General features: G+C 35.8%; 2 protein-coding genes across 2 annotated transcripts; both read left to right on the top strand.

Annotated features, from left to right (window-relative positions):
* Nucleotides 1-1,028: 1,028 nt before the first annotated feature.
* On the top strand, nt 1,029-3,054 carry LOC104247075 (putative UDP-rhamnose:rhamnosyltransferase 1). Its single transcript, XM_009803020.2, has 2 exons — nt 1,029-1,621; nt 2,109-3,054. The coding sequence occupies exons 1-2, from the start codon at nt 1,056-1,058 to the stop codon at nt 2,932-2,934; spliced, it is 1,392 nt and encodes a 463-aa protein (XP_009801322.1). The 5' UTR covers nt 1,029-1,055; the 3' UTR covers nt 2,935-3,054.
* Nucleotides 3,055-15,896: 12,842 nt separating this feature from the next.
* Nucleotides 15,897-17,526, top strand: LOC104246794 (UDP-glycosyltransferase 91D2-like). Its single transcript, XM_009802680.2, has one exon. The coding sequence runs from the start codon at nt 15,945-15,947 to the stop codon at nt 17,412-17,414; it is 1,470 nt and encodes a 489-aa protein (XP_009800982.1). The 5' UTR covers nt 15,897-15,944; the 3' UTR covers nt 17,415-17,526.
* The last annotated feature ends 8,434 nt before the right edge of the window (nt 17,527-25,960 follow it).

Genomic DNA, 25,960 nt, shown 5'->3' with positions numbered 1-25,960 from the left:
ACAAATTTTATTTTTTACATTTTAATCCACTAAGCTAGTTTACCTTATTACTTTACTACCCCTTGTAAGTTTCATTATTTCTTTTTGGTCCTTAGGTCATTGCTCATGTCTTGAGCAATAGCTCATTTTGAAGGATGAATGAAAAAACCTTTATCTTATTTACATTGTTTTCTTTTCTTCTTAGTTTTAGCTTAGGCTTAGTCAGATTCTTCTTCCTCTGAAATTTAGTATTCGTAACATAGTGAAGGGTTCTTTTGGCCCTTTAACATAAATTAAATATATTTGGATGCAAATAAAAGTTAGGTTTAACCATAGCTTAGGTTCTTACTGAATGTACTTAAATTTTTCTCCAACCAAGAAAACACTTCTGTTCGTATAGGGAAGGGAAGACGAAAAAGAATTATTTACACTGGATGTCTACGTCAACTCAATTAATTCATAAGATGTGTCTTCACACATATTATTATCACCATTAAAGTTAACTAATTAACACATTAATTTTTTTACAACCATAATAAATAATATAATTAATATAAATACTCGGTAGAGTTTTTCATGGTAAACCCGAGGGACCATTTTAGTCATTTTTAGTTATTTTGATATCTTGGCCACGTCGGCATCCAAATTTCTTACCTCATGATCACATTAATGATTCAAATATATTCAAGAAGAAAGGACCATATTGTTACAGAATATTCTTCTTTCAGCCTAATAGAAAAGACAAATTCAGTCAATATACGTAACATGTCCTTTTATGAAAATAATTGGCAATTTTATAACAAGAATAAGACAAAATTTTCACACTCATCTCAATATAGGACATGAATGTTAAGCTAATCCACGTACAAGGTTATAGTGTTAAATAAATTAGAAAAAATCAATCAATATATGTAACATGTCTTTTATGAAAATAATAGGTAATTTTATAACAAGAACAGAACATAGTCTTCACCATCATCTCAATAAAAAACATGAATATTAAACTAATTTAGTACAAGTTTATAATGTTACATAAACTATAGAAACAACAAATTCATTCCACTGTAATAAAAACCATGGCTGAAACAAAGAAGCTTCATGTTGTGTTATTTCCATGGTTAGCTTTTGGCCACTTAATTCCATTTTTCGAACTTGCTAAACAAATTGCACGTAAGGGTCACAAAGTTTCCTATATTTCAACTTCTAGAAACATCGATCGACTCCCAAAATTTTCTCAAAAGTTAAATTACTCCATACATTTTGTTAATCTTTCTCTACCTTTAACCAAAGGTCTACCAGAAAACGCGGAGGCCACAAAGGATGTACCACTTGACAAGGTTCAATACCTCAAGAAGGCTTTTGATGGACTCGAATCCGAGTTGACTCAGTTCCTCGAGGACTCAGTCCCCGATTGGATCATTTACGATTTTACCCCTTATTGGTTGCCCCCGATCGCGGGTAGACTTGGAATTTCACGTGCCTTCTTTAGCACGTTTAATGCATGGTCTAGTGTATTTTTTGGTCCGGCAAAAGACGTAATTGACGGTAATATTCAACGGACCAAGCCTGAGGATTTCACTGTTCCACCAAAATGGATCCCTTTTCCGTCCAATATAGCATTCCGTCTCTATGAAATAAACAGGTAATATTGAATAATAATTCAAAGTTTTTCCTATCCTTTTTATTAGGTAAAGTATTTCCCATTTTCCACAAATTGTTAGTCAAAATAAGAATAGAATAAGTGCTTAAATTTTCCAAGTAGTTGAGAATTTTTCGGTTAAATGCGACTATGGGCATCTAGGGGCGGACCTAGTGCATAGGCTACGGGTTCTCGGGAACCCAGTAACTCTTGCATAGATCCTGTATTTATATTAAGAAATTCACTAAATATTAGTAAATATCTAAATGTGAACCCAGTTATTATTGCATATTAATCTGAAATTACGGTAGAAACCCATAAGCCTCAAATTCTGGATCCGCCTCTGTGGGCAGCGGGGTTAAATGCAACTATGCAAGTCTATAAATAGGCATGTTCACTTATATTTTCTATGGCGTTAGCAATTTAGTTTTCAACGTTCTCTATGCTCTCTTTATTTCAATTGTTCATATTCTACTTAATTTTTCAACAGGTATTTTGGCCATGGGCAAGAGAACGTCTCAGGCGTCTCCGATTGGCATCGGTTTGGAGAATCAGTGTCCGGTTGTGATGTGTTTCTTGTACGTAGTTGTAACGAGTTAGAGAGAGAATGGTTAGATCTTCTTCCAGAGCTTCATCAGAAACCTATCGTGCCAGTCGGCCTGTTGCCACCTTCCGTACAAGATACGGAAGGTGACAAAAGCTATGCATGGGGTTTTATTAATAATTGGTTAGCCATGCAACGTAAAAAATCAGTTGTTTACGTAGCCCTAGGAACCGAGGCAACTCCGAGTCAAGAGGAACTCACTGAGTTGGCTCATGGGTTGGAGTTATCCGGGTTGCCATTTTTCTGGGCTCTAAGGAAACAACATGATTTTTTATTGTTAAAATTACCCGAAGGTTTCGAGGAACGTACCAAAACTCGAGGTATAGTTTGGATGAGTTGGGCTCCACAACTCAGGATATTGGAACATGACTCAGTGGGTTGTTTTTTGACTCATTGTGGCTGGGGTTCTATTATAGAAGGACTTCAATTTGGAAAACCCCTTGTTATGTTGCCTTTTTTGGGAGATCAAGCACTAAATGCTCGATGTTTGGAAGAAAAAATGGTGGGATTAGAAATTCCAAGAAATGAAAGGGATGGGTCTTTGACTCGGAACTCAGTGGCTGAGTCACTCAAATTAGTGATGAATGATGAGAAGGGAAAGATTTATTGGGAGAAAGCAAATGAAATGAGAAAAATATTTGGAAACAGAGATTTATGTGATAACTACATAGATGACTTCATTGAATTCGTAAGAACAGAAGTAATTGTATAGATTAATAGAGTGGATTATCATAGATGAAAATATTGTACCTACCATTCACCTTTCTCTTTTCTCTTTTCCCTCCCTTGGTGTAATAAAACAAATTAAATAAATAATCTTTTTTATTTTCTACCCGATATCTGGTACCTGCATCGAAGCCTCGACAAATGAAATAACATCTAAAATATGAAAACTATGCTAAAAAAGAGCAATAAAAGAATGTTGAGAAAGGTTTCTTGAATTAGTGCTGGAGTGTATAAGATATGTCTTAGTGGCGAAAGAACTGATTCGTCAAAGCAATTTGAATTCAGATCCACATGAATATATTCCTTTTGATTGAAACGAATTAATTCTCTTGCCATTATTTTTTAAAAATATATATTGTTAGCTATTAGTGTTGTGTGTAGAAATTAGAAATTTTTATCGTGAAAGTTACTCCTTCTATTACTTATTAAAAGTATAATATTTACTGTGATTTTGACATTGAGGGTGTGTTTGGTACGAAGAAAAATATTTTTCGTAAAAAATATTTTCATGAAAAATGATTGATTTTATTATTTAGTTTTTCTTATTTGGTTGGTGAGTAAAAAAATTTTACCAAAAAATATTTTCTAGTGTTTAATTAAAGAGTAGAAAATACTTTTAGGAAAATAATTTTATATGCTACTCTCTTCACCCCCCCCCTCCAAATACCTAATGTTTTCAATACTCTATTTTTTTCAAGAATTTAATTATTCTTCTAAAAATTCACCCAAACCTAAATGAACTAATGTGATGCTTTACTTTTTTCACACAAAAATAACAATAAACACTACTAAAAAGAGGGGAAAATCGACTGCCAAAGCTGACCGATGTTGGTCGGTAATTGGCAAAAATCGTCCGAAAACCGATCGATTTGTGGCGGTCGGTAATGGAGTGGTCCGTAGAGCCAACTTTGGTCGATATTTTTCGATCGATTTTAGCCGGTTAATTAAATTCCACAAATGATCAAAAAAGAAAAAATCTACCAAAAAATCTACCGAAGTCGGTTGTTACAACCCATATCCACATGTGTTAGTTCATGCCATATATTAGTTAACATAAATCCAAGAAGGAATTATCTTTGAGATGATAAGAAGTCAATCCTATTGGTCTTAAGTGATACAAGAGTGTACAAGGGTGATTAACAAGTATTAGAAGTTAAATGAATCAAGGATGTTGTAACTCGTATTTTCAGGTAAATCTAGCGGTGCTTAATACACTCAAGAGGTCATGTATTAAGGTATTTTAATCATATAATATCCGTATCATAAGTCTTGAAGTCAAACGAGTTATGAAACAAAAGTCGACAAAAGTTGTCTAAACTTAGGTTCATAATGTTACTTAAACATTAGGTCAAATGTCTCTAATCTTTTCTCCTAATTTACAAGGAATTACGGGGTGATCTACCAACAAAATTAAATATCTATGAGTCTAGTTTCCAACGCATTAAACCGTTCATCGATACGATCTCGGAGTATAGAGATATTCGCATTTTTGCGAGACTGCGCCAAGCACCTCTCTATGGGGCCCACTAAGGCGGTTTAAGATATTTGGACCTATATAGGATGCCTCCAACCCATTTTAAGTCATTTCTTCTTACTATTTTCAGACCTTAGAACCCTAGGAACATCCTCTCAAGGTTCTCTCAAGATTCAAGACCCAAAAAAAGGGCAAACAACACAAATCAAGTGTCGGGAATTCCGTGGCGCTAGTAAGTCTCTTGTTCTTCTTGTTGTTGCTCATTTTTGTGTCGTTCCAGCTCGTGTGGGAGGTTGTTTTAAAGGGTTTATGTTCTGTAAATACTCCCTCATGTTCTTAATATCAATCCTAGGTGATTTCAAGCCTTCTAAAGTGATTCTAGTGCCGAAAAACACTAATTGATCGCTAGTTTCGCTTTTTTGTTGTTGTGGCAGCATTGGAGGGATATTTCATGGAAATTTAAGGTCAAATTGGAGTTGTTCTTTCTGTATAAAGGTAAGGAACCTCTTACTCTATATGTATTTAAGATTATCCAAGTTGCGGCTAAGCCATTGAAGCTAGAACTTGTGAAATATATATCGAAAGGCTTGGTAGTAATGTTATTGTTTTGTGGACTGTTTTGCGTTGTTGTTGGGCTGCGTATTTTACTACTATCTTGTGGAGTTTTGGAGGAGGAAGGGTGTGGAGAAACACCATATATATGTAGGGTTATGGGCTGATAGTTATTCGTAACATTTCCAGGTTGTTTGACACGACTACGGTGGTCGTCGTATGTATGGAGTGATTAGGCTGTGTGTGGACTATTTTGGGAGGCTCAATATGTTTATTATTGATGTTGTTTGGGCTGTTTGGTGACTGTTTTGAATGGTGTGAGGTCATATATATAGGGGAGGTGCTATCCGTTTCATCGTAAAATAGGTTGTGGTCGATACATAATAGTTATGACGCTTAAATGATAACGATAGTATCGTTTCTCTTATTGTAGACTAAGGAGTTTTGACAATTTCATAGCTTGAGATTGGGGCAGTATATACAAGGTATGTGAGGCTATCCCTTTCCTTCTTTTGCACGACTCCGATTGTACATAATGTAATGAACGAGCTTCCAAGATACTCTACTCTTAGAAGCTAGCAGTACTTACATTGTTTTCCCTCTTATGGAACGATTGATGTTAATGTTGCTTCTCTTATTCTTATGTTATCAATGTTGTTGGTACTTCCTGATTCTTATAAGGTTCATAGTGAAGAGTTAGTCCTAATAACGTGTACAGAGGATACCGACCTTACGTCACTCCGAAAGGTTTAGAATGTGATTCCATGAGTCGAGCATGCATTATATATATGTATCTATTTTACTCTACCGAGCCACGCTATAGTTGGCCGGGTACGGCACCTATTGTGCAACCACTGATCAGTTGGGTTTTACCGAGCTCCACGTGGCCGGGTACGATTCTACCGAGCCTATTATGGCCGGGTACGATATGATGATGATGATGCCCACAGAGGCGAATGCTTTAAAGGTTTATGTATTTATACATATGTATCATGCATTTCATGTAAGTAGCCCTCAGAGGTACTAAGATGTTACAGGTTGTATATTCTCTATCCTTGCTTACATTACTGATCGTATTTATGGTTCCTTGCCTTACATACTCAGTACTTTATTCGTACTGACGTCCTTTTATTTGTGGACGCTGCATGTCGTGCTGCAGGTCCTGATAGACAGGCAGGTGCAGCTCCCCCACCACAGTAGACTGTCCAGTTCAGCGGTGATTGGCGAGATCCCTTCTCCGGACTTGCCTTGGTCTTGGTATGCAATTTTTGTTATAGACATTATGGGTATGTCGGGGCCCTGTTCCGGCTATGTTGCAACACTTATGTTCTTTTAGAGGCTCATAGACAGGTGTCGGCTCATGTATAGTTTGGTATGCCTTGTCGGCTAGTTTATGTTGTATAGTCTTTCATGGTAGCGTGGTAGCTCATACCTTATATGTAGTTTCTTGATTGTCTGGCCATCCCCTGCTATGTATGTTCATGCCGTCATATTTTATTGATGGTTGTCCATGATCCAGGTCTACCATTTATATTGATCTCGTCAGCCCTAAAAGATAATAATGAAGGTTAGATGAAATGTACGTTGGTGCTCGGCAAGTATGGTCGGGTGCTAGTCATGGCCCTCCAGTTTGGGTCGTGACAAACTTGGTATCAGAGCAAGTCTGTCCTAGGGATTGTCTATGAGCCATGTCTAGTAGAGTCTTGATTATGGATGTGTAGCGCGCCACATTTATAATCAGGAGGCTACATGACATCTAGGGTTGTTACCTTCTTCCTGAATCTAGATCGTGCGTAGAGTTGAGTCGTAAGTGTTTGTCTCTAATATTCACCTTGTTTTTTTTCAGTGATGCCTTCGACTAGGAAGCAAACGATTAGTAGACGGATATGTATCGACTATCGACAGTTGAATAAGTTTACTATAATGAACAAGTATCCACTTCCAAGAATTGATGACATGTTTGACCAACTCCAGGGTGCCAAGTATTTCTCCAAGATTGATTTACGTTCAGGGTATCATCAGGTGAGGGTTAAGGAGAAGGATATTCCAAAGACGGCCTTCCGGACAAGATACGGGCACTTTGAGTTCTTGGTGATGTCGTTCGGGCTAACAAATGCCCCAACAGCTTTTATGGATCTCATGAATACTATATTTAGGCCCTATCTTGATGTGTTCGTGATTGTATTCATTGATGACATTCTAGTATATTCTCGTTCGGAGGCGGAACATGCGGGCCACTTGCGGATAGTATTACAGACGCTTCAGGATCGTAAGTTATATGCTAAGCTCTCCAAATGTGAATTTTGGCTGAACTCAGTAGCGTTCCTTGGCCATGTGATATCTGACGAGGGTATTAGTGTCGACACTCAGAAGATCGATGCAGTAAAGAATTGGCCGAGACCTACAACACCATCAGAAGTCCGCAGCTTCCTAGGGCTAGCAGGATATTATAGGCGGTTTGTGGAAGGGTTTTCCTCTATATCATCACCATTGACTAAGTTAACACAGAAAGCTACCAAGTTCTAGTGGTCTGACACTTGTGAACGTAGTTTTCAGGAGCTGAAGAATCGATTGACATCCGCACCAGTGCTCACTCTTCCTGAAGGAACAGAAGGTTATGTGGTATATTGTGATGCCTCAGGTATAGGTTTGGGGTGCGTATTGATGCAGCGTGGGAAGGTGATTGCTTATGCATCAAGACAATTGAAGAAGCATGAAAAGAATTATCCAACCCATGATTTGGAATTGGCTGCAGTAATATATGCTTTGAAGATATGGCGACACTACTTATACGGCGTCCATGTTGACATCTACACAGATCACAAGAGTTTACAATACATCTTCAAGCAGAAAGAGTTGAATTTGAGGCAGCGTAGGTGGCTTGAATTATTGAAAGACTACGACGTCGAGATATTGTATCATCCCGGTAAAGCCAATGTTGTGGCAGACGCTCTCAGCCGTAAATCAATGGGAAGCTTAGTACATATTGAGGCAGGTAGATGGGGGTTGACTAAAGAGCTTCATCAGCTAGCCAATATGAGAATCAGATTGTTAGACTCTGATGACGGAGGTGTTACTGTACAGAATACATCAGAATCATCTTTGGTAGCCGAGGTAAAAGCACGACAATATGAAGATCCTATCTTAGTACGATTAAGAGAAAGCATTCAACAGTGTAAAAGTATGGCTTTTGGGATCGGAAAAGATGGGGCACTGAGATACCAGAGCCGATTGTGTGTGCCTAATGTGGCAGGGTTGCGAGAGAAGATTATGAATGAGATTCATCAATCCCGATATTCCATCCATCCCGGCTCGACAAAGATGTATCATGATGTCAAGGAGCAGTATTGGTGGGATAATATGAAGAAGTCTATTGCAGAATTTGTAGCCCAGTGTCCCAATTGTCAACAAGTAAAGATAGAACATCAGAAACCCGGTGGATTGCTTCAGAATATAGAGATTCCGACCTGGAAATGGGAGGTGATTAATATGGACTTCATTATTGGATTACCTCGCTCTTATCATAAGTTTGACTCCATCTGGGTGATAATTGATCGACTTACAAAATGTGCCCATTTTCTGCCAGTTAAGACAACTTACACGGCTGAAGATTATGCGAAGTTGTATATCAAGGAGATTGTTAGGCTTCATGGTGTGCCGGTATCTATTATATCAGACCGAGGAGCTCAATTTACAGCTAACTTTTGGAGGTCTTTTCAGAAGGGTTTAGGCACACAAGTGAATCTCAGCACTGCATTTCATCCGCAGACTGACGGACAGGCTGAACGTACCATTCAGACACTGGAAGATATGCTACGAGCATGTGTTCTAGATTTTAAGGGGAATTGGGATGATCATCTTCCACTCATAGAATTCGCCTATAACAATAGCTACCATTCCAGTATTAAAATGGCCCCATACGAGGCACTATACGGGAGGAGATGTAGATCACCAGTTGGATGGTTCGAAGTCGGTGAAACAGAATTATATGGGCCAGATTTGATTCACCAAGCTATTGAGAAGGTGAAAGTGATACAGGAGCGATTGAGGACGGCACAAAGCAGGCAAAAATCTTATTCTGATGTCCGACGTCGTGATCTAGAGTTTGAGGTTGGTGATTGGGTTTTCCTGAGGATCTCACCAATGAAGGGTATTATGCGTTTTGGGAAGAAAGGTAAGCTGAGTCCAAGGTATATCGGGCCGTATAAAATTCTTCGACGGATTGGACAGGTTGCTTATGAGTTAGAATTGCCATCCGAATTGGAATTTGTCCACCCGGTATTCCATGTATCTATGTTGAGGAAATGTATTGGAGACCCTTCTCGAGTCATCCCTATCAAAGATGTACAAGTTACAGAGGACCTATCATATGAAGAAGTGCCAGTGGCGATATTAGATCGACAAGTCCGCAAGCTGAGAACAAAAGATGTAGCTTCCGTCAAAGTATTGTGGAGGAACAAAAATATGGAAGAAATGACATGGGAAGCAGAAGAGGAGATGAAGTCTAAATACCCTTACCTATTCCAGAATGAAGATAACAAGGATGCTGGTGGAAGACAGGATACATTGGAAGGTGAAACGGCTCTATGAGGTAAGCAATAATTTGAGAATACTCCTCCTTAATACAAAATGGTGATATGTAGATAATGTAAATATGCATAATGCTTTGTGTAGCCTTGTGAAGCCATATGTTGGGCTTAATTGCTTGCAAGTTTTTCTAGTGACCACTTTATAGGGGAAAATTGATCGGAAATTTCCATTGGAATCCACGATGATTTAAACTCCCCGTGAACCCTTACATTCGAGAACGAATGTTCCTAAGGGGGGAGGGTGTTAAATGATAACGATAGTATCGTTTCTCTTATTGTAGACTAAGGAGTTTTGACAATTGCATAGCTTGAGATTGGGGAAGTATATACAAGGTATGTGAGGCTATCCCTTTCCTTCTTTTGCACGACTCCGATTGTACATAATGTAATGAACGAGCTTCCAAGATACTCTACTCTTAGAAGCTAGCAGTACTTACATTGTTTTCCCTCTTATGGAACGATTGATGTTAATGTTGCTTCTCTTATTCTTATGTTATCAATGTTGTTGGTACTTCCTGATTCTTATAAGGTTCATAGTGAAGAGTTAGTCCTAATAACGTGTACAGAGGATACCGACCTTACGTCACTCCGAAAGGTTTAGAATGTGATTCCATGAGTCGAGCATGCATTATATATATGTATCTATTTTACTCTACCGAGCCACGCTATAGTTGGCCGGGTACGGCACCTATTGTGCAACCACTGATCAGTTGGGTTTTACCGAGCTCCACGTGGCCGGGTACGATTCTACCGAGCCTTATGATGGTCGGGTACGTTTTTACCGAGCCTATTATGGCCGGGTACGATATGATGATGATGATGCCCACAGAGGCGAATGTTTTAAAGGTTTATGTATTTATACATATGTATCATGCATTTCATGTCAGTAGCCCTCAAAGGTACTAAGATGTTACAGGTTGTATATTCTCTATCCTTGCTTACATTATTGATCGTATTTATGGTTCCATGCCTTACATACTCGGTACTTTATTCGTACTGACGTCCTTTTGTTTGTGGACGCTGCATGTCGTGCTGCATGCCCTGATAGACAGGCAGGTGCAGCTCCTCCACCACAGTAGGCTGTCCAGTTCAGCGGTGATTGGCGAGATCCCTTATCCGGACTTGTCGTGGTCTTGGTATGCATTTCTGTTATAGACATTATGGGTATGTCGGGGCCCTGTTCCGGCTATGTTGCAGCACTTATGTTCATTTAGAGGCTCATAGACAAGTGTCGACTTATGTATAGTTTGGTATGCCTTGTCGGCTGGTTTATGTTGTATAGTCTTTCATGGTAGCGTGGTAGCTCATACCTTATATGTAGTTTCTTGATTGTCGGGTCATCCCCTGCTATGTATGTTCATGCCGTCATATTTTATTGCTGGTTGTCCATGATCCAGGTCTACCATTTATATTGATCTCGTCATCCCTAAAAGATAATAATGAAGGTTAGATGAAATGTACGTTGGTGCTTGGCAAGTATGGTCGGGTGCTAGTCATGGACCTCCAGTTTGGGTCGTGACATCAGTTGGTACTTTTAATTATGTAACTAAAAAATGCACCATCCGGGAATCGAACCGGGGTCTATAGTGTGGTAGGATACTATTTTATCACTAGACATTGGTACATTTTGGTTTAAGACTTTCTTTTATTTTATTTATACTCTTTAATTATATTTTTGCGCGATAATAACTGACCTATTTTGGTCAGTTTTATTAAAAAATAGAATTACCGACAAAATTGGTTGGTTTTTTAATATGACCAACCGAAATAACTGACCAATTTCGGTCGGTTTTTTTACTATTAATTTTAAATTATTTTTAATAAAAAACCGACCAAAGTTGGTAGGTTTCTTGAAATATAAATTTCGTGGGATGCAAAAATAGTTTCTTGCTTTTTTACGCCAAAAAATACCGACCGAAGTTGGTCGATTTCATAAAAAAAAAAAAAATAATTTCGGTCGGTTTTTTGACAAAACGAAGTCTGTCGGTCGGCCACGGTCGATTTTGGCCAAATTTCTAGTAGTCTAAAATTTTGCTCCATAACTAAAAAAAATACTCTATTTTTTGTTGAAAAAGGAAGTACTCATTCTATAACACGAAAAAAAGTACTTATTTTGTTGAAATAAAAGGAAATACTTTTTCTACATTAGGAAAAGAAAATACTCATTTTGTTGAAATGAAAGAAAATACTTTTTTTACATCATAAAAAGAAGATACTCTTTTTATTGAAATGAAAGAAAATACTTTTCACTACATTATTTTTTTGAAATGAAAGAAAATATTTTTTTTCTACATTATGAAAAGAAAGTACTTTTAAATTAAGATGAAAGAAAATACTTTTTACATCATGAAAGAAATTATTCTATCTACAACATGATAATAGAGTACTATTATTAATATTTCTATTTCGGGGGGAAGGGGGGAAGTAGGGGTGGGCATCGGTCGGTTCGGTTCGGTTTTGAACATTATCGGTTTTGCCTATCGGTTATCGGTTTACAAATATCATAACCCGATAACCAAACCGATAAGATATAGGTTATCGGTTATCGGTTAATTGGTTATATATCGTTATCGGTTCGGTTATCGGTTTACCCGATAACATAAAACAACTAAAAAAATTTGCAATATATAAAACAAAGAAATCAAACTGCCAGAACGTGTAAACTGCCAACTTTTGTTGTTTCTTAACAAAAGCACGCTCCCACTTCTGTGCAGTATCTACTGATGTCTGGCGGAGAACTGGTGGTGAGTCTTGCGTCTTGACTCTTGGAGGCTGCGACGGAAACAAGAATGAGAACTGAGAGACAAATGACTGAAGACTGAAGAGTGAAGAGAGAATTAGGAAAATAAATATCCCTAGTATATACTTAAGGGTAAATTAGTAAATTATATCATTCTTATTGGGTTATCGATTTTTTACCCAATAACAAAAATGCAAACCGAGCCCGAACCGATAACCCAATAAAAATAAAATTTAACTCATTACCGAACCGTTAACCCAATAACCCAATATCGATAACCCAATAAAGAATTAACGGTTCGGATTATCGGTTTTACCCGATATATGCCCACCCCTAGGGGGAAGTGGGTGTGGGCAGGGTTGGAGTGAGGGTTGATGGGAATGGGAAATAAGGTGGGAAGCTTGGAAAAGAGTTTTGAAAAATATTTTCCCTTCTTTTGATGGGGAAAAATTTTCCTCTTATTGAAAAAAAATATTTTTCAAAATATTTAAGCAAACAAAACATTGAAAATTGAAAAATATTTTTCGGAAATCATCTTCTGCCTACCAAACACACCCTGAGTTTACGAAGATTTTGTTTATGCTTTACTCTGCTGGACCACTATATATTGTTTATGTTGGCATATGCTTCATTCCTACCCACCACTATATAAAGTGTTGAAATCATATTCCTCAGAGGATAAAATATAAAATTGTTTTAATAAAATATTTAATTACTCCTATGACGTATTGAAAGGAAAAATGTAATGGTATCTGGTATCATATTAAAAAGGTATAATGGCGTCCTGGTAAAAACAATTAAGGATTCAGCTGATATATTAGTGAGTGAAAGAAACATTTAACCAAACATAGAAACCTCCATAATATCCACAAATAGATTTTAGTAGGGCACTAAAAACAGTACAAATCCTAATTTCAACATGTAGGGAGGGCCACAAAATAACATTGGTGAGGCATTGTATTAGCAACGCGCCTATATATTGAAGGAAATGATAAACAGTAATAAATCCCAATAATCAGATATATCCCCATTCCAAATCTGCCATTAGTAATAACTGTTAGGTGTTTGCCATAATTTTCTTACCATATTTGATTTTCCTATTTGTTGAAGGGAAGGGCAATATAATTATCTTAATTGGGTTTTCCTTTTTGTAGAAGGAAATTATAATTCTCCTATACTTGGCTAGTCCTTTTCTTGTAGGAAAATGTTTGGCGTTCTATAAATTGAAGATCCGTCCTTCTCATTCAGTAGCATCCACAATGTAGTCATAGGGGCTTGAGAGTAGTGTTTAGGGGGAGAACTTTACGGGACAAGTGTTAGTGTGCCACTTGTGTTTGCCTCTTCGTGAGATTGTTCTCTCGATATTTTGTACTCTTTTTTATATAGTGGATTGCTCATCTCCGCTGTGGATGTAGGTCAGTTGACCAAACCACGTTAAATGTTTGTATCTCTTTTGGTAGATTTCTCTTTTGTTGTCGGACTTATTGTCGTTCAAGTCTGCTTTGCTAGCTTCCGCATGACACCTGATTATTTCGGTCCTAACAATAACAACATTAAATTGCTACCACGATAAGGTATAATTAATCCCAGAATTAAATTTGAGATGAGTTTATCCCATGTTTGGATAGAATAAAATTACAGTATAACTAATTTCGAAATTAATTATTTCAAGATAGTAGTATTTTTTTATTCTCATGGGAGGATAGGATAACTAATCCCCAATAATTAATTATGGGATAACTTATTTCCTAACCAAGCCACCTCTAGAAATTAAATTAATTCCGGCTACTTTTCCAGTTAGGCAGATTATTATAGGCTAGCTACTTCTAGCTTTTATGGCGGTCTTGCTAATTTGGTAGTTGTATAAGTACTGAATGAATATATCAAATAAAGTTGAGCAGTATTATATAAGACTATAAGCATGAGCGGATTCATTTGAATTTAGTAGTTTCGACGTGGAGGACAAATCTAAGCACAAAAATTCATTGGATGACAATAAATAGTAGCTATGAACCCTATAACTTTAAAAATGTAATTGGTTCAAGACTAAAAATCTTAAAAATTAAACACATAGAATTTAAATCTTGGATCCGCCTTTAATTATAAGCCCTTCTCCGACTTAGGAAAAGCAACAAACTTTCGAAATTAGGGCTCTATCCTCCTTTGGACATGAACACTATTTCGTTCTCAGAAGAAATCTGCCTTAAGATTAGATAAGTTAATGTTTAATCTAAGAAACTGCTGATATTGTAGGTTCTTAGTATTAAACCTATTATATTTTAAAAATTAGGGGGTCATATATAATATTTATAGTAGTTTTAATGTGTTTTTATATGTAAATTATGCACCACATTAAAAATACTGAGTTCAAATAAATCAGACAATGCTGCATATCCTAATTGTTTTATTTTAGAGAAGGCATTATGTCTGCAAATTCAAATCATTGAAGTTTAATTAAAGTCTAATTATCAATCTCGTAACATGAACGTATAAGTTAGTGGAAAAAATCAAACATCAGCCGTTGAGTCATATCCAAATTAGTCAAATGCAACTCTCATTAGAAAACAGCAATTTATTTTGATGACAATAAGTTTATTAGTTATTTTACATTATATTTTCGTTTACTGATAAGTTATTATAAACTTGTGGCCAGCTATAAGATTCTCTTACTCTTAGCTTTAAAATTACGATATAATACGTCGTGATGTACATGTTCTTTCTTCAGACAAATATTGACGATATATAGGCAGGAAAAAGAAAATTGAAGAATCCTAACACATTATCACACACATAATATCACATGGGCTTGTCCCAATAGTTGTAACTGTAAATTGAACTCTCAGCGATCGTTTGACATAGAGGTATAAAAAGGTATAAGGGTGGTATAAAAATTTAATACCATATTAATACGAGATTTGGTTAGCAAATCAAGCATAAGTTATTTCGGTGTTAAGTTTAACACCGGGATAACTTATACCATATAGAAGGTGGGGTAATAATTAGCACCGATATAACTTATATCTTCTTCTTAGAAATTGTGCAATTATCATTCTTAATACAATATACCAAACAATGAATAAACAACAATCCCAGCATAACTAATCCCAGCATAACTTATCACAGTATAACTTATACCGGCATAATTTATACCGATATAAATCGTATTCCAACCAAACGACCCATCACTCCTTTTACGCCAACTTCTTCTTCTTCTACTACTACTACTACTACTATTATTATTATTATTATTATTATTATTATTATTATTATTATTATTATTATTATTATTATTATCACTACTACTACTACTATTACTACTACTTACTATTATATTATACACACATACAGTATGTGTTTTAGTAGTATATATATATATATATATATATATATATATATATATATATATTAGCAACTTTAACTTGTTTGAGATTGAGATATAATTATTATATCCTCTTAACAGAGTCGAATGAAGAATTTTAATGCGTTCAATCTTAACCGTTCTTAATATTGAATGTATTATATTTTTAAAGTTATATATTCAAACCCACCGGATACACCTCTGCAGTCAGGAATATGATCTCAATACTCTTTATATAGTGGTCCAACAGAGAAAAGCATAACCAAAAGCTTCGTTGTAAGCCATGGATTCTCAACTTCTCATCAAATCCATGGCCAATGGAGATGAAGGAAATACTGATAAACTTCACGTAGTTATGTTTCCTTGGCTAGCTTTTGGTCATATTATACCATTTCTTGAACTTTCCAAATTCATTGCTCAAAAAGGTCACAAAATCTCTTTCATTTCAACCCCAAAAAACATTGATCGTCTCCCTAAACTTCCCCTTGAATTTTCCAATTCCATAACTTTTGTCAAAATCCCACTTCCTAAAGTTGATGGTTTACCAGAAAATGCAGAAGCTACAATGGATATAACAACTGAAGAAATTATTTATCTTAAAAAAGCAATGGATGGTATGGAAAAAGAAGTGACTAAATTTTTGGAAAAAAATTCACCTGATTGGATTATTCAAGATTTTGCACAATATTGGTTAGCTCCAATTTCAGCCAAGTTAGGAATATCACGTATTTTCTATTGCATAATTAACGCTTGGTTCATTGCTTTCTTTGGGTCAACGGAGAATATGGTCAACACCAACTCAGGAACACCGCCTACGGTGGAGGATTTCTTAGTTCCACCAAAGTGGATACCGTTTGAAACAAAGGCGGCGTATCGCCGCCACGAGGCACGGTGGATGGTGGGGTCCAGCCAGAAGAATGTTTCTGGCGTTTCGGACCTTTATCGTAACGGGGTCACAATGACTGGAGCTGACGCTACTATTTTTCGTCATTGTTACGAGTTTGAAGGTCAGTGGTTAAAGTTATTAGAAGATCTTCATAATATACCGATGATTCCTTCGGGTTTAATGCCACCTATGGTGAAAAATATTGACGACGAAAAAAATAATCAATCTTGGATGTCGATTAAAGAATGGTTAGATGAGAAACCTAAAGGTTCTGTAGTTTATGTAGCGCTAGGGAGTGAAGTAACCATTGGCCTGAATGATATTAATGAGCTAGCTCTTGGGTTGGAGTTATCTCGATCACCGTTCTTTTGGGTCTTGAGGAAGCCATCTAAGTCAGGAAATACTGACCCGATTGAGTTACCAGAGGGTTTTGAAGAAAGAATCAAAGGTCGCGGCATAGTATGGAAGAGTTGGGCACCTCAGTTGAATATATTAAGTCATGACTCGGTTGGCGGATTCTTGACTCACTGCGGATGGAGTTCGATTATAGAAGGATTAATGTTTGGTCATCCATTGATTATGTTACCATTTTTGGTTGATCAAGGACTGAATGCTAGAATTCTGGAAGATAAAGGGGTTGGTGTAGAAATTCCAAGAAATGAAGAGGATGGGTCCTACACAAGTGATTCAGTAGCCAACTCGGTTAATTTAGTAATGGTGGAAAATGAAGGAAAGATAATTCGAGAGAAAGCAAAAGAAATGATTTCTATATTTGGAAACAAAAATCTTCATGATAAGTATATAGAAAATCTAATTGAGTTCTTGGAAAATCATAGGAAAGTGTCTAATCAACATATATCTAATTAAATCTTAATGTAAGACAAAATAAAGTAGCCAGTTTGGTGAAATTTACTCTTTTTTCGATTTTTGTTATTTTTTTGTCTTTCTCTTTAAGGTGCTAATGGTGATGTTTCATCTAGATGTGATGTTTAGATTTTTATGACTTTTGTGATAGGACCGAAAATAATCAGATGTCATTCGAAAGCTAATAAGCAAATCTTAAACAACGATAAATCATACAACAAAAGAGAAATATACCAAATGAGATACAGATATTTAACATGGTTCGGTCAATTTGTCCTACATCCACAGGCGGGCATGTGCAATCCACTATATAAAAGAGAGTACAATATATCAAGAGAGCAATATCACGAAGAGGCACATACAAGTGATACACTAAGACTTGTCTAGCAATTCTCCCCTTAACAAGACTCTCAAACCATTTATGACTACATTGTGGATACTGCTGAACGAGAATGGAGGATCATATATTTATAGAAATCCAAATATTTTCCTACAAGAAAAGAGGACTATCCAAATATGAGAGATTTATAATTTTCTTCTACGAAAAGGAAACCTCAATTATAATAAATATATTGCTCTTTTCTTCAACAGATAAGAAAATAAAATATGGTAAAAAAATCAGGACAACCACCTAAACCGAAAAAAAAAAATGCAACGTAAATGCATCAGTAAAGTGGGAAAAAATGCGGATAGCTTAGCTAGAGTGAGAGTTTGTATATGCAACGCAAATGCATCAATAAAGGCTAAGGGTTCGTTTGGTACGAGGGATAAAAGATAATTAGTCTCAGAATTAAATTTGAGATGAGTTTATTTCACGTTTGGTTGGGATAAAATTGTGGTATAACTAATTCCGAGATCAGTTATACACGGATTATATTTTTTTATCCCTATGGGAGAGTGAATAACTAATCCCCAGATAATTAATCATGAAATAACCTCTAGTGTGTTGTCATATTCCAATGGCTACCTTTTGTGGTGTCTTCTAAAAATTCATATCCAACTTTACAGTGAGGCGGATCCAAAATTTAAAAATTATGAATTTACGTTTGACATGCTATTTATAGATCTTTTGATTTATTAAATTTGAAATTATTTTATATATATATATATATATATATATATATATATATATATATATATATTCGCCCTTGATTCTACAGTACTCCTTACTTTTTGTTGTGCGCGCAGGGTATGTGGCCACAACAGAGAATCCTTTATCCCACAATCTAAAGTTCATTATAAATAGAAAGAAAAATCTCCAAAGTTGTCATTGTTTAAGGAAAGTATTTCATATTTATTCAATTATTTTTTTGTTTCAAGAATTTCTTTGAAATATGATTTTGAAATTTCCCCATTTAGATATATGTAAAATTATTTCAAGTCTCCTAAAAACAAATATTTTACGTTAGCAATATCCGCAAGAGTTTAATCGAGTATTCAATGAAAATAATTTTAAGTTATAAGACTACTATGTTTTAATAAGTCAGGTTCATGTATACACTTATTAATCTACTCGCACTAGGATCTTTATCAACCTCCCCACTATGGTAAAAATCGACCAGGAGTATACCAATTACGCTTCGAATCGGACAAATACCTACCCGCAATAATCAGGTGTTTACGTTGTGAATACCTAATTTTTGACAATATTTAATTTTTTTTGTCACTTCTTCTATGTAAATATTTTAGGAAGTTTTAACATACAAATTTTTAGCTTTGTTATACTTTTAATTATAGGTAAAAAATACAAAATTTTAGAAGATGAATTATTACTATTAATATTATTTTATTTTATTCTTATTTTTAAATAATAATAAAAATCCGAAAAATATTAAATTTTTTTTTAAAATTTTCGGGAGAGATTTAAAAAAATAAGAAAAAGAGAAGTATGGAATTAAAAAAAAAAAAAAAGTAAAAGTAGGTGGAATTCTCTTTTAAAAAGGTAAAAGAAAGTGAAAAATTAAAAAAATAAAAGTAAAGTTTTGTGGAAATCTTTAAAAATAAAAAGTAAAAGAAATTTGGAAGTAAAAAATAATATAAACGTAGCTGAAAATTTTAAAAATTTTAAATTAAAATAAAGTAGAATTATTTAAAGAAAAGTAAAAGAAAGTGGATTTTTTTTTAAGAAAAGTAAAATAAGTGGAATTCTCTTTTAAAAAAGTAAAAAAAATGGGATTTTAAATAAGATAAAAGTAATTAAAGTTGGAATTTAAAAAATAAAATTAAAGAAAGGTGGTAATTCTTTTTATAAAAAAAAACAAAATGTAAGTGGGATTTCTTTTAAATAAAACAATAAAAAAAATTAAAAAAAAAATCTGAAATTTTTTGAAAATTCTCCTATAAATAGAAGAGAAATATTTGAAGAAAAGAAGAGAAGAGAAGAGGGAAGAATATTGAGAGAAAATAAATTTTCTTCTTCTATGCTAAAGAGAATTTCTACTAGTTTTATTCTTTCTACCTATTTCTTTCAACAAAAAAAACATATAGCCATTCATTACCTTGTTTTAAAAAAAAATACCTCAAAAACAGGAGCTAAATCACACCAAAAATCAAATCCAAAAGCTTCAAACTCAATTTAAAAGATAGCCCAAAATACTAGCCCGAAGAGGTCGAAGTCGAGTTCGGTTCGAAAGGTTTCCGCTCGTTGCCTCTGATTGTGGTTCATTTGCACATTAAATTTGATGGTTGTTTGCTCCATATGTATTGAATAAGATCTTCATCTATAAAAGGTTCATTCTTTTCTTAACCAATGTTTCCATTATTTTTCTTTCACCGTATTTCCTTTTGATTTGTATATTATATTTTGGTTATCTACCAACTTGAAAGATATGAACAAAAAAAATGAAGGAAGAGCATCAAGAAATAGAATTCGTGAAAGACAGAATGAGTTTCTTCAATGAGATTGTAGTTCATAGGGAAAGATAGGAAAATGTATTCAAAATGGAGAGAGAACGATGTAATAGCTTGGATCCAAATTAAAGGATGTTAAGTCAATAGCAAATTTGATACCGACATGGGTGATTAGGTCCATAATAACTCAAATCATATATTTCTTCAATAATAATTCCATATTCATAAATCATGACCTTGCAATAATCTCAAAGTAGTTTTAGGAAGAAACATAATCATGAATATTTATTGTTTGCTTTAAATTGAATACAATCCTTTTAGAATAATCGAGGCGCGCCATGCCAAATAAAATCTCAAAACTCATAGCCCATATTTAATTAATTTTAATCCTTAGAAATCGAGGAGTGCCATTTAGTTGAATTTTCCATGGCCCTCGCAAACTTGAAAGTGCGTAGTTGCTTTAGGCGCGCTATTTTTTTTAAAAAAAAAATTAATTTCCTAAACTCGGGTGTGCATTTTATGTGACCCAAATCCAAATCTCAACAACGTTAGGTAAAATGTGTCGTGGACCGCGGGTGCATTTCATGTGACGTGGTTCAATACGTGTTTTATATGACGTTGAATTTTTCCAAAAAAAAAATTAATTAAAAGCGGCTAATAAGTTAAAAATATACCATAGGTTAAAACATGTTTTAAAAATCGGATAATAGGCCAATTGTAATAGTTTAAGCGACCGTGCTAGAACCACGGAATCCGGGAATGCCTAACACCTTCTCCCGGGTTAACAGAATTCCCTACTCATAATTTCTGGTTCGCAGACTTCAAAAGGAAAGTCGAAATTTCCTCGATTTGGGATTTAAAATAAATCGGTGACTTGGGACACCAAATAAACTATCCCAAGTGGAGACTCTGAATTGAATAATTAATCTCATTTCGAATAATGTCACTTAAATTGGAAAAACTCCCTTATATACCTTCGGGTGTGTAAAAAGGAGGTGTAACAGCTCTGGCGACTCTGCTGGGGATCCAAACCCAGAACTTCGGTTCAGGGTTCAATAATTCGAGATTAGAATAACTGTTATAGTTGGCTTGTTTTATCTGATTTTTACATGTTGAGCCTAATGTGCTAAATGCCGCTTTTACCGCTTTGATATTGTTTAGACTGTATATAAATTGCTACGAAACCCTCCTCTCCCTGAGTCTTCTAAATCATCTGGGAAGTGTGCACTTCGTGTGACTTCTTTTCTGTTGGAGTCTTATCCCAATTTTAGAACGAGGTTCGGACAAGTTGCAAAGCCGGTGAACCTTCTGTATTCCCGGTACGCTGCCTCCCCTCGGCTCGAGCTGTCCGCTCGGGTAAGCCAGGTCTAGAACATTAAACCCGGGTTTTTAAACCTAGTATAACAAGCCTCATGCCGGATCCCTAGTAGGAACGTTTGTTTGCATCATGTGCATTTGACCTTGGAGACTCAACACAGGGGTTGGGTCTGTCTAGGACAGGTGTACCCAAATGAAAAAGACCATCCTGATGCATCTTACGTGCTACTTGCGCATCTGTTTGTTTCGGCTTGCATGTTGACCGGCTTCTAGAACAGAGGAAGAAAATAAAAAAAATCAAATAATAATAATAATAATAATAATAATAATAATAATAATAATAATAATAATAATAATAATAATAATAATAATAATAATAATAATAATATAGGAGTGAGAGGTAGGTATTTAGAAAATTCTGAAACTCTGCCGAAATTCCGGAAAAAAAAAGTCATCTCCAAATGAGCCAAAGTTTTCAACTGCAATGTTCTGTCAAAACTGGCGAACTACGCGGGTCTGATTCTCACCGGATATGAGATACGTAGGCAAACCTCATCGGTTCCGGCCCATAATTTTTTTTAAAAAAATCCAAAAATATTTTCCTTTACTTCCTCTCTAGAAAAGTCTTTTTTTAAACCCCAATTTTCAAAAAAATCCAAAAAAAAAAAAAATTACCATTACTTGGTTCTTTAGAAACTAATTGTTTTTAAAAAAATATATATATACAAAAATATTTTCTTTTACTGCTTCTTTAGACCCTAATTTTTTTAATATATATATATATATATATATATATATATATATATATACAAAAATATTTTCTTTTAATTTCTTCCAAAAATCCAAAAATATTTTCATTCTTCTTTCAAAATTGAAAAGAAAATTCAAAATTCAAAAATATTTCATTTTTTTAGAAGCATTTCTTTCATAAATTCAAAATAAAATTCCAAAAATATTTTTCTTTCTTCTTTAGAAGTTTTTTTTCTATTGAAATTCCAAAAAAAAAAACAGTAAAAGTCTAAATTAAAAAAAAATCTTTCTTCTTTCGAAATTCCCAAAAAAAAAATTAAAATCAAAAATATTTTCTTTCTTCTTTATAAGTCTTTCTTGCGGAAATTAAAATATTAAAAAAAAAAGAGTTAGTTTATTTACTTTATTTTTGGTCTTCCCAAACTACGGTAGTTTGATTCTCACCGGATGTGGGATACGTAGGCAACTCCCATCGGGTCCAACTTCATTTTTGTAAAAATAGCCCAAAAAGAACAAAATATTTTGTTTTGATTGTAAATAAGAAGGTGATGTCATTCTTGTCTAAAATAGTTGAATGTCCCCAAAAAGGCGCCGGAAGGCCGTTTTTGCAAGAACAGCCACCTTTAGTAGTTTTTTTTAAGGTTTGGCCGTTTAGAAAACATAGCCTTAAAATCTTCTACCCCGAAGTGCTGAAAGGCCGTATTTGCAAAGCCGGATTTTTTATGAATTTTTTTTTAAAAAAAATAGTGATAATCTTTTCTTGAGTCAAAATGAGTCATAACCTTTTAAATTAAATCACCCTAATAAATGTGCAGGATGAGCACAGATGAAAACGAACCCTTCACAACTCTTGAAGAGATCCTCTTACAGCTCCACATGTGGTGGAATGACCTAGGAAAAGGTAGCCGAGGAACTGTGATAAAAGTTTTGGGTGGTCTTGTCGGACTTTTTAACATCAAGCCAAGATTGGACGTGATTGAAGCCTTGATACCTTTTTGGGATCCAACTCGCAATGTGTTTCGCTTTTCTGATTTTGAGCTCACACCCACGCTAGAGGAAATTGCGGGTTACACTGGCCTTAGCGGAAACCTTAGAAGTCGGTACCTGGTGTCACCGAGACCAGTATCTCCTCACAAGTTTCTGGATATGTTGAATATTAGCCGGGATATTCAGGATGGGAATTTATCTGGAGGGTTTTGCACTTTCCAGTTCCTGTACCAACGCTATGGCAATCCCCAAGGTTTCAAAGCACCGAATACTGGTCTGACCCATGCCGAAAATAAAGATAAATGGGAGGCAAGACGGGGTTTGGTTTTTATAGTAGCATTCTTGGGTGTTATAATATGTCCGCAAAAAGACGGCAACATAGAATTGGGCCTCGTGGGAATGGTTGATGTCGCAATCAAGAAAGCTAATGGCACATTAGTTCCCCTGATCTTATCTGAGATTTACTGAGCTTTGACCATCTGTCGAGAAGGGGGAAAATTCTTCCAAGGCTGCAACTTACTACTACACTTGTGGATACTGGAATATCTCTGCCACCATGTCGGGTATATGAACTACGGCATGACCGGTTTGGATTGCATCGAAGAATTTGAAAGCCGAGTGACGGGGGTTGAATTTCCAGAGGGTACCGAAGCTTGGTTTGCCCACTTGAGTTCTTTAACTTCGGATAAAATTGAGTGGACGTTCGGATGGCTCCCTGCCACCGAAGTCATATACATGTCAGCTAAAGTGTGTTACTTTCTCCTAATGGGCATCCGGAGCATCCAGCCATATACTCCTCACAGGGTTTTGCGCCAACTAGGAAGATTTCAAACCGTCCCCCATGACGAAGATTTGAGTGTACATGTCGTCGAATTGGGCCCAAAGGCTGTATTTCCAGAAGGAAGAGTTCGCCAAGTTTGGAATGAGTGCAGATTTCTCGAACCCAAGACTATGGTGCGGGATCTAGCTAGAGGTGAGGTGGACCCCAATTATATGGTTTGGTTTGGCAAAAGATTTCAAATTCCTCGAGAGCCCGAGAGACCTGCTAAGAGACCTCATGTCCAACAATTCACTAACGACTCGCAGGAGTAGTGGGGCTGGTTGGCAAAAGAAGAAAGCTATAGGGCTAAGATAAGTAAATTAGAGGGACAAATCAGGGACCTCAAATTTGGCCACAGTATCCAAGCTGCCGTAGATGAAGGGGAAAAGAAAAAGCTAACTCAGGAAAACGAAGCTCTCAAAGCTCAAATCCATAAAATGAGAATAGCTGCTAGAAACCCGGAAAGAAGCCGGGCAGATGAAAGGCTTATAAGCGGTCTGAGAAAGAAAGTACTTGAGTGTCAAGATGACCTAGAAAAATCTGAGGCTAGTCTAGCAAAAGTCCGAGCACAATTGGCAGAGAATGCAGAAGGGCGGGCAGAGTTTGTGCGACAAATGAAAAGAAAATATGAGGGGACAATCGCCAATTTAAAGAGAAAGCTAATCACCCTTGAAAATGAGGCGGACAAACAGGCCAGGAATTTTAAAGCTGATAGGGAACATTGTTATGCTTTGATGACCTAAATGGACGAAGATATGCAACAATTACGGAATCAAAATCATCATGACACTCAAGTGTTGGAAGCCCGGAATCAGCAAATCGGGCGTTTACTTTAGGAAAAGGGTATTGTCCGAGAGAGGGTTAGAGCCATTGCCGAATACATCGTCATGAAATGCCACGCATGTGAGGATATGACTCAGACCACTTTCTTCGCTGCTGTAATGACATTTGTCCGCCAGATAATGAGTGATTTGGGGCGACTTCAAGGGGATCTCGCACGTAGGCCCGTGAGACCGAATGATGTCCCACGGGCCCCAGGAGTCGAAGCATTGATGTATTCATGATTTTTCACTTATTGAGTCTGTATTTTGGAAATTATTTTTTAGTCTGTTGGTAGTTTTAAAATTCCAAGAAAATGAGTAGTTTGAAGTCTTTTGTAATAGAAAGTTTAGGAGTTTTATTAATGAAAATTTACAAATTCCCAAAAAATTGTTTCTTTATTTTTGCACTTATTTTTCTTGAACTACGTAATGATCTGATTCATGCGGTGTCGTCATACGTAGGCAATACTCATCGGATCCGTCCACGATTTTTATAAATAACTCAAATAAGAGAGGGATGTGAAAAAGAGAGCCAAAGAAAAACCAAAAGAAAAACGAAAAAAAAAGGGCAAGGAAAGAGAGTAAAGAAAAGAGTGGAAAATGGGAATAAGAGGAGAAGTACAAAAGCCAAAAGTGGAAAGAAAAAGAAAATTGGGAAAACAAGCAGAGCCGGGATGAAACATGCAGCCGTTGCGAAACATGTAGAAACACATTTAACTGTATAGGTGCATCACACCCCAACGTGCGATTTTCTATGTGTTAATTGCTTCAAACTAACTGGTTTGTTGTCTACTATTGAAAAGGTTCTATAGTAAGGTGGTTGGTTTTGTGGTAGTCTGGCTTCACATTCATACTTCACAAGGTCAAAAGGAAGCGTTGAAATGTCTTCGGAAATTTCTCTGCCAACAGTTCCTATTCCAGAGGATAGTCCGATCTCAGCCATCCCAACTTCTGAGTCAGCAACGGCTAAGGAAAATAGAATTCTGCGTCTCCGCATGATGGAA

Source organism: Nicotiana sylvestris, chromosome 5, assembly GCF_000393655.2.
Source record: "Nicotiana sylvestris chromosome 5, ASM39365v2, whole genome shotgun sequence".
NCBI lineage: Eukaryota > Viridiplantae > Streptophyta > Magnoliopsida > Solanales > Solanaceae > Nicotiana > Nicotiana sylvestris.
This window is presented reverse-complemented; position numbering and strand designations above follow the sequence as displayed.

Bases quoted from the DNA above. Each gene is read 5' to 3' on its own strand.
- LOC104246794 (XM_009802680.2), top strand. From the start codon at position 15,945: ATGGATTCTCAACTTCTCATCAAATCCATGGCCAATGGAGATGAAGGA.
- LOC104247075 (XM_009803020.2), top strand. From the start codon at position 1,056: ATGGCTGAAACAAAGAAGCTTCATGTTGTGTTATTTCCATGGTTAGCT. The intron at 1,622-2,108 runs GTAATATTGAAT...ATTTTTCAACAG, and splicing joins CGTCTCTATGAAATAAACAG to GTATTTTGGCCATGGGCAAG.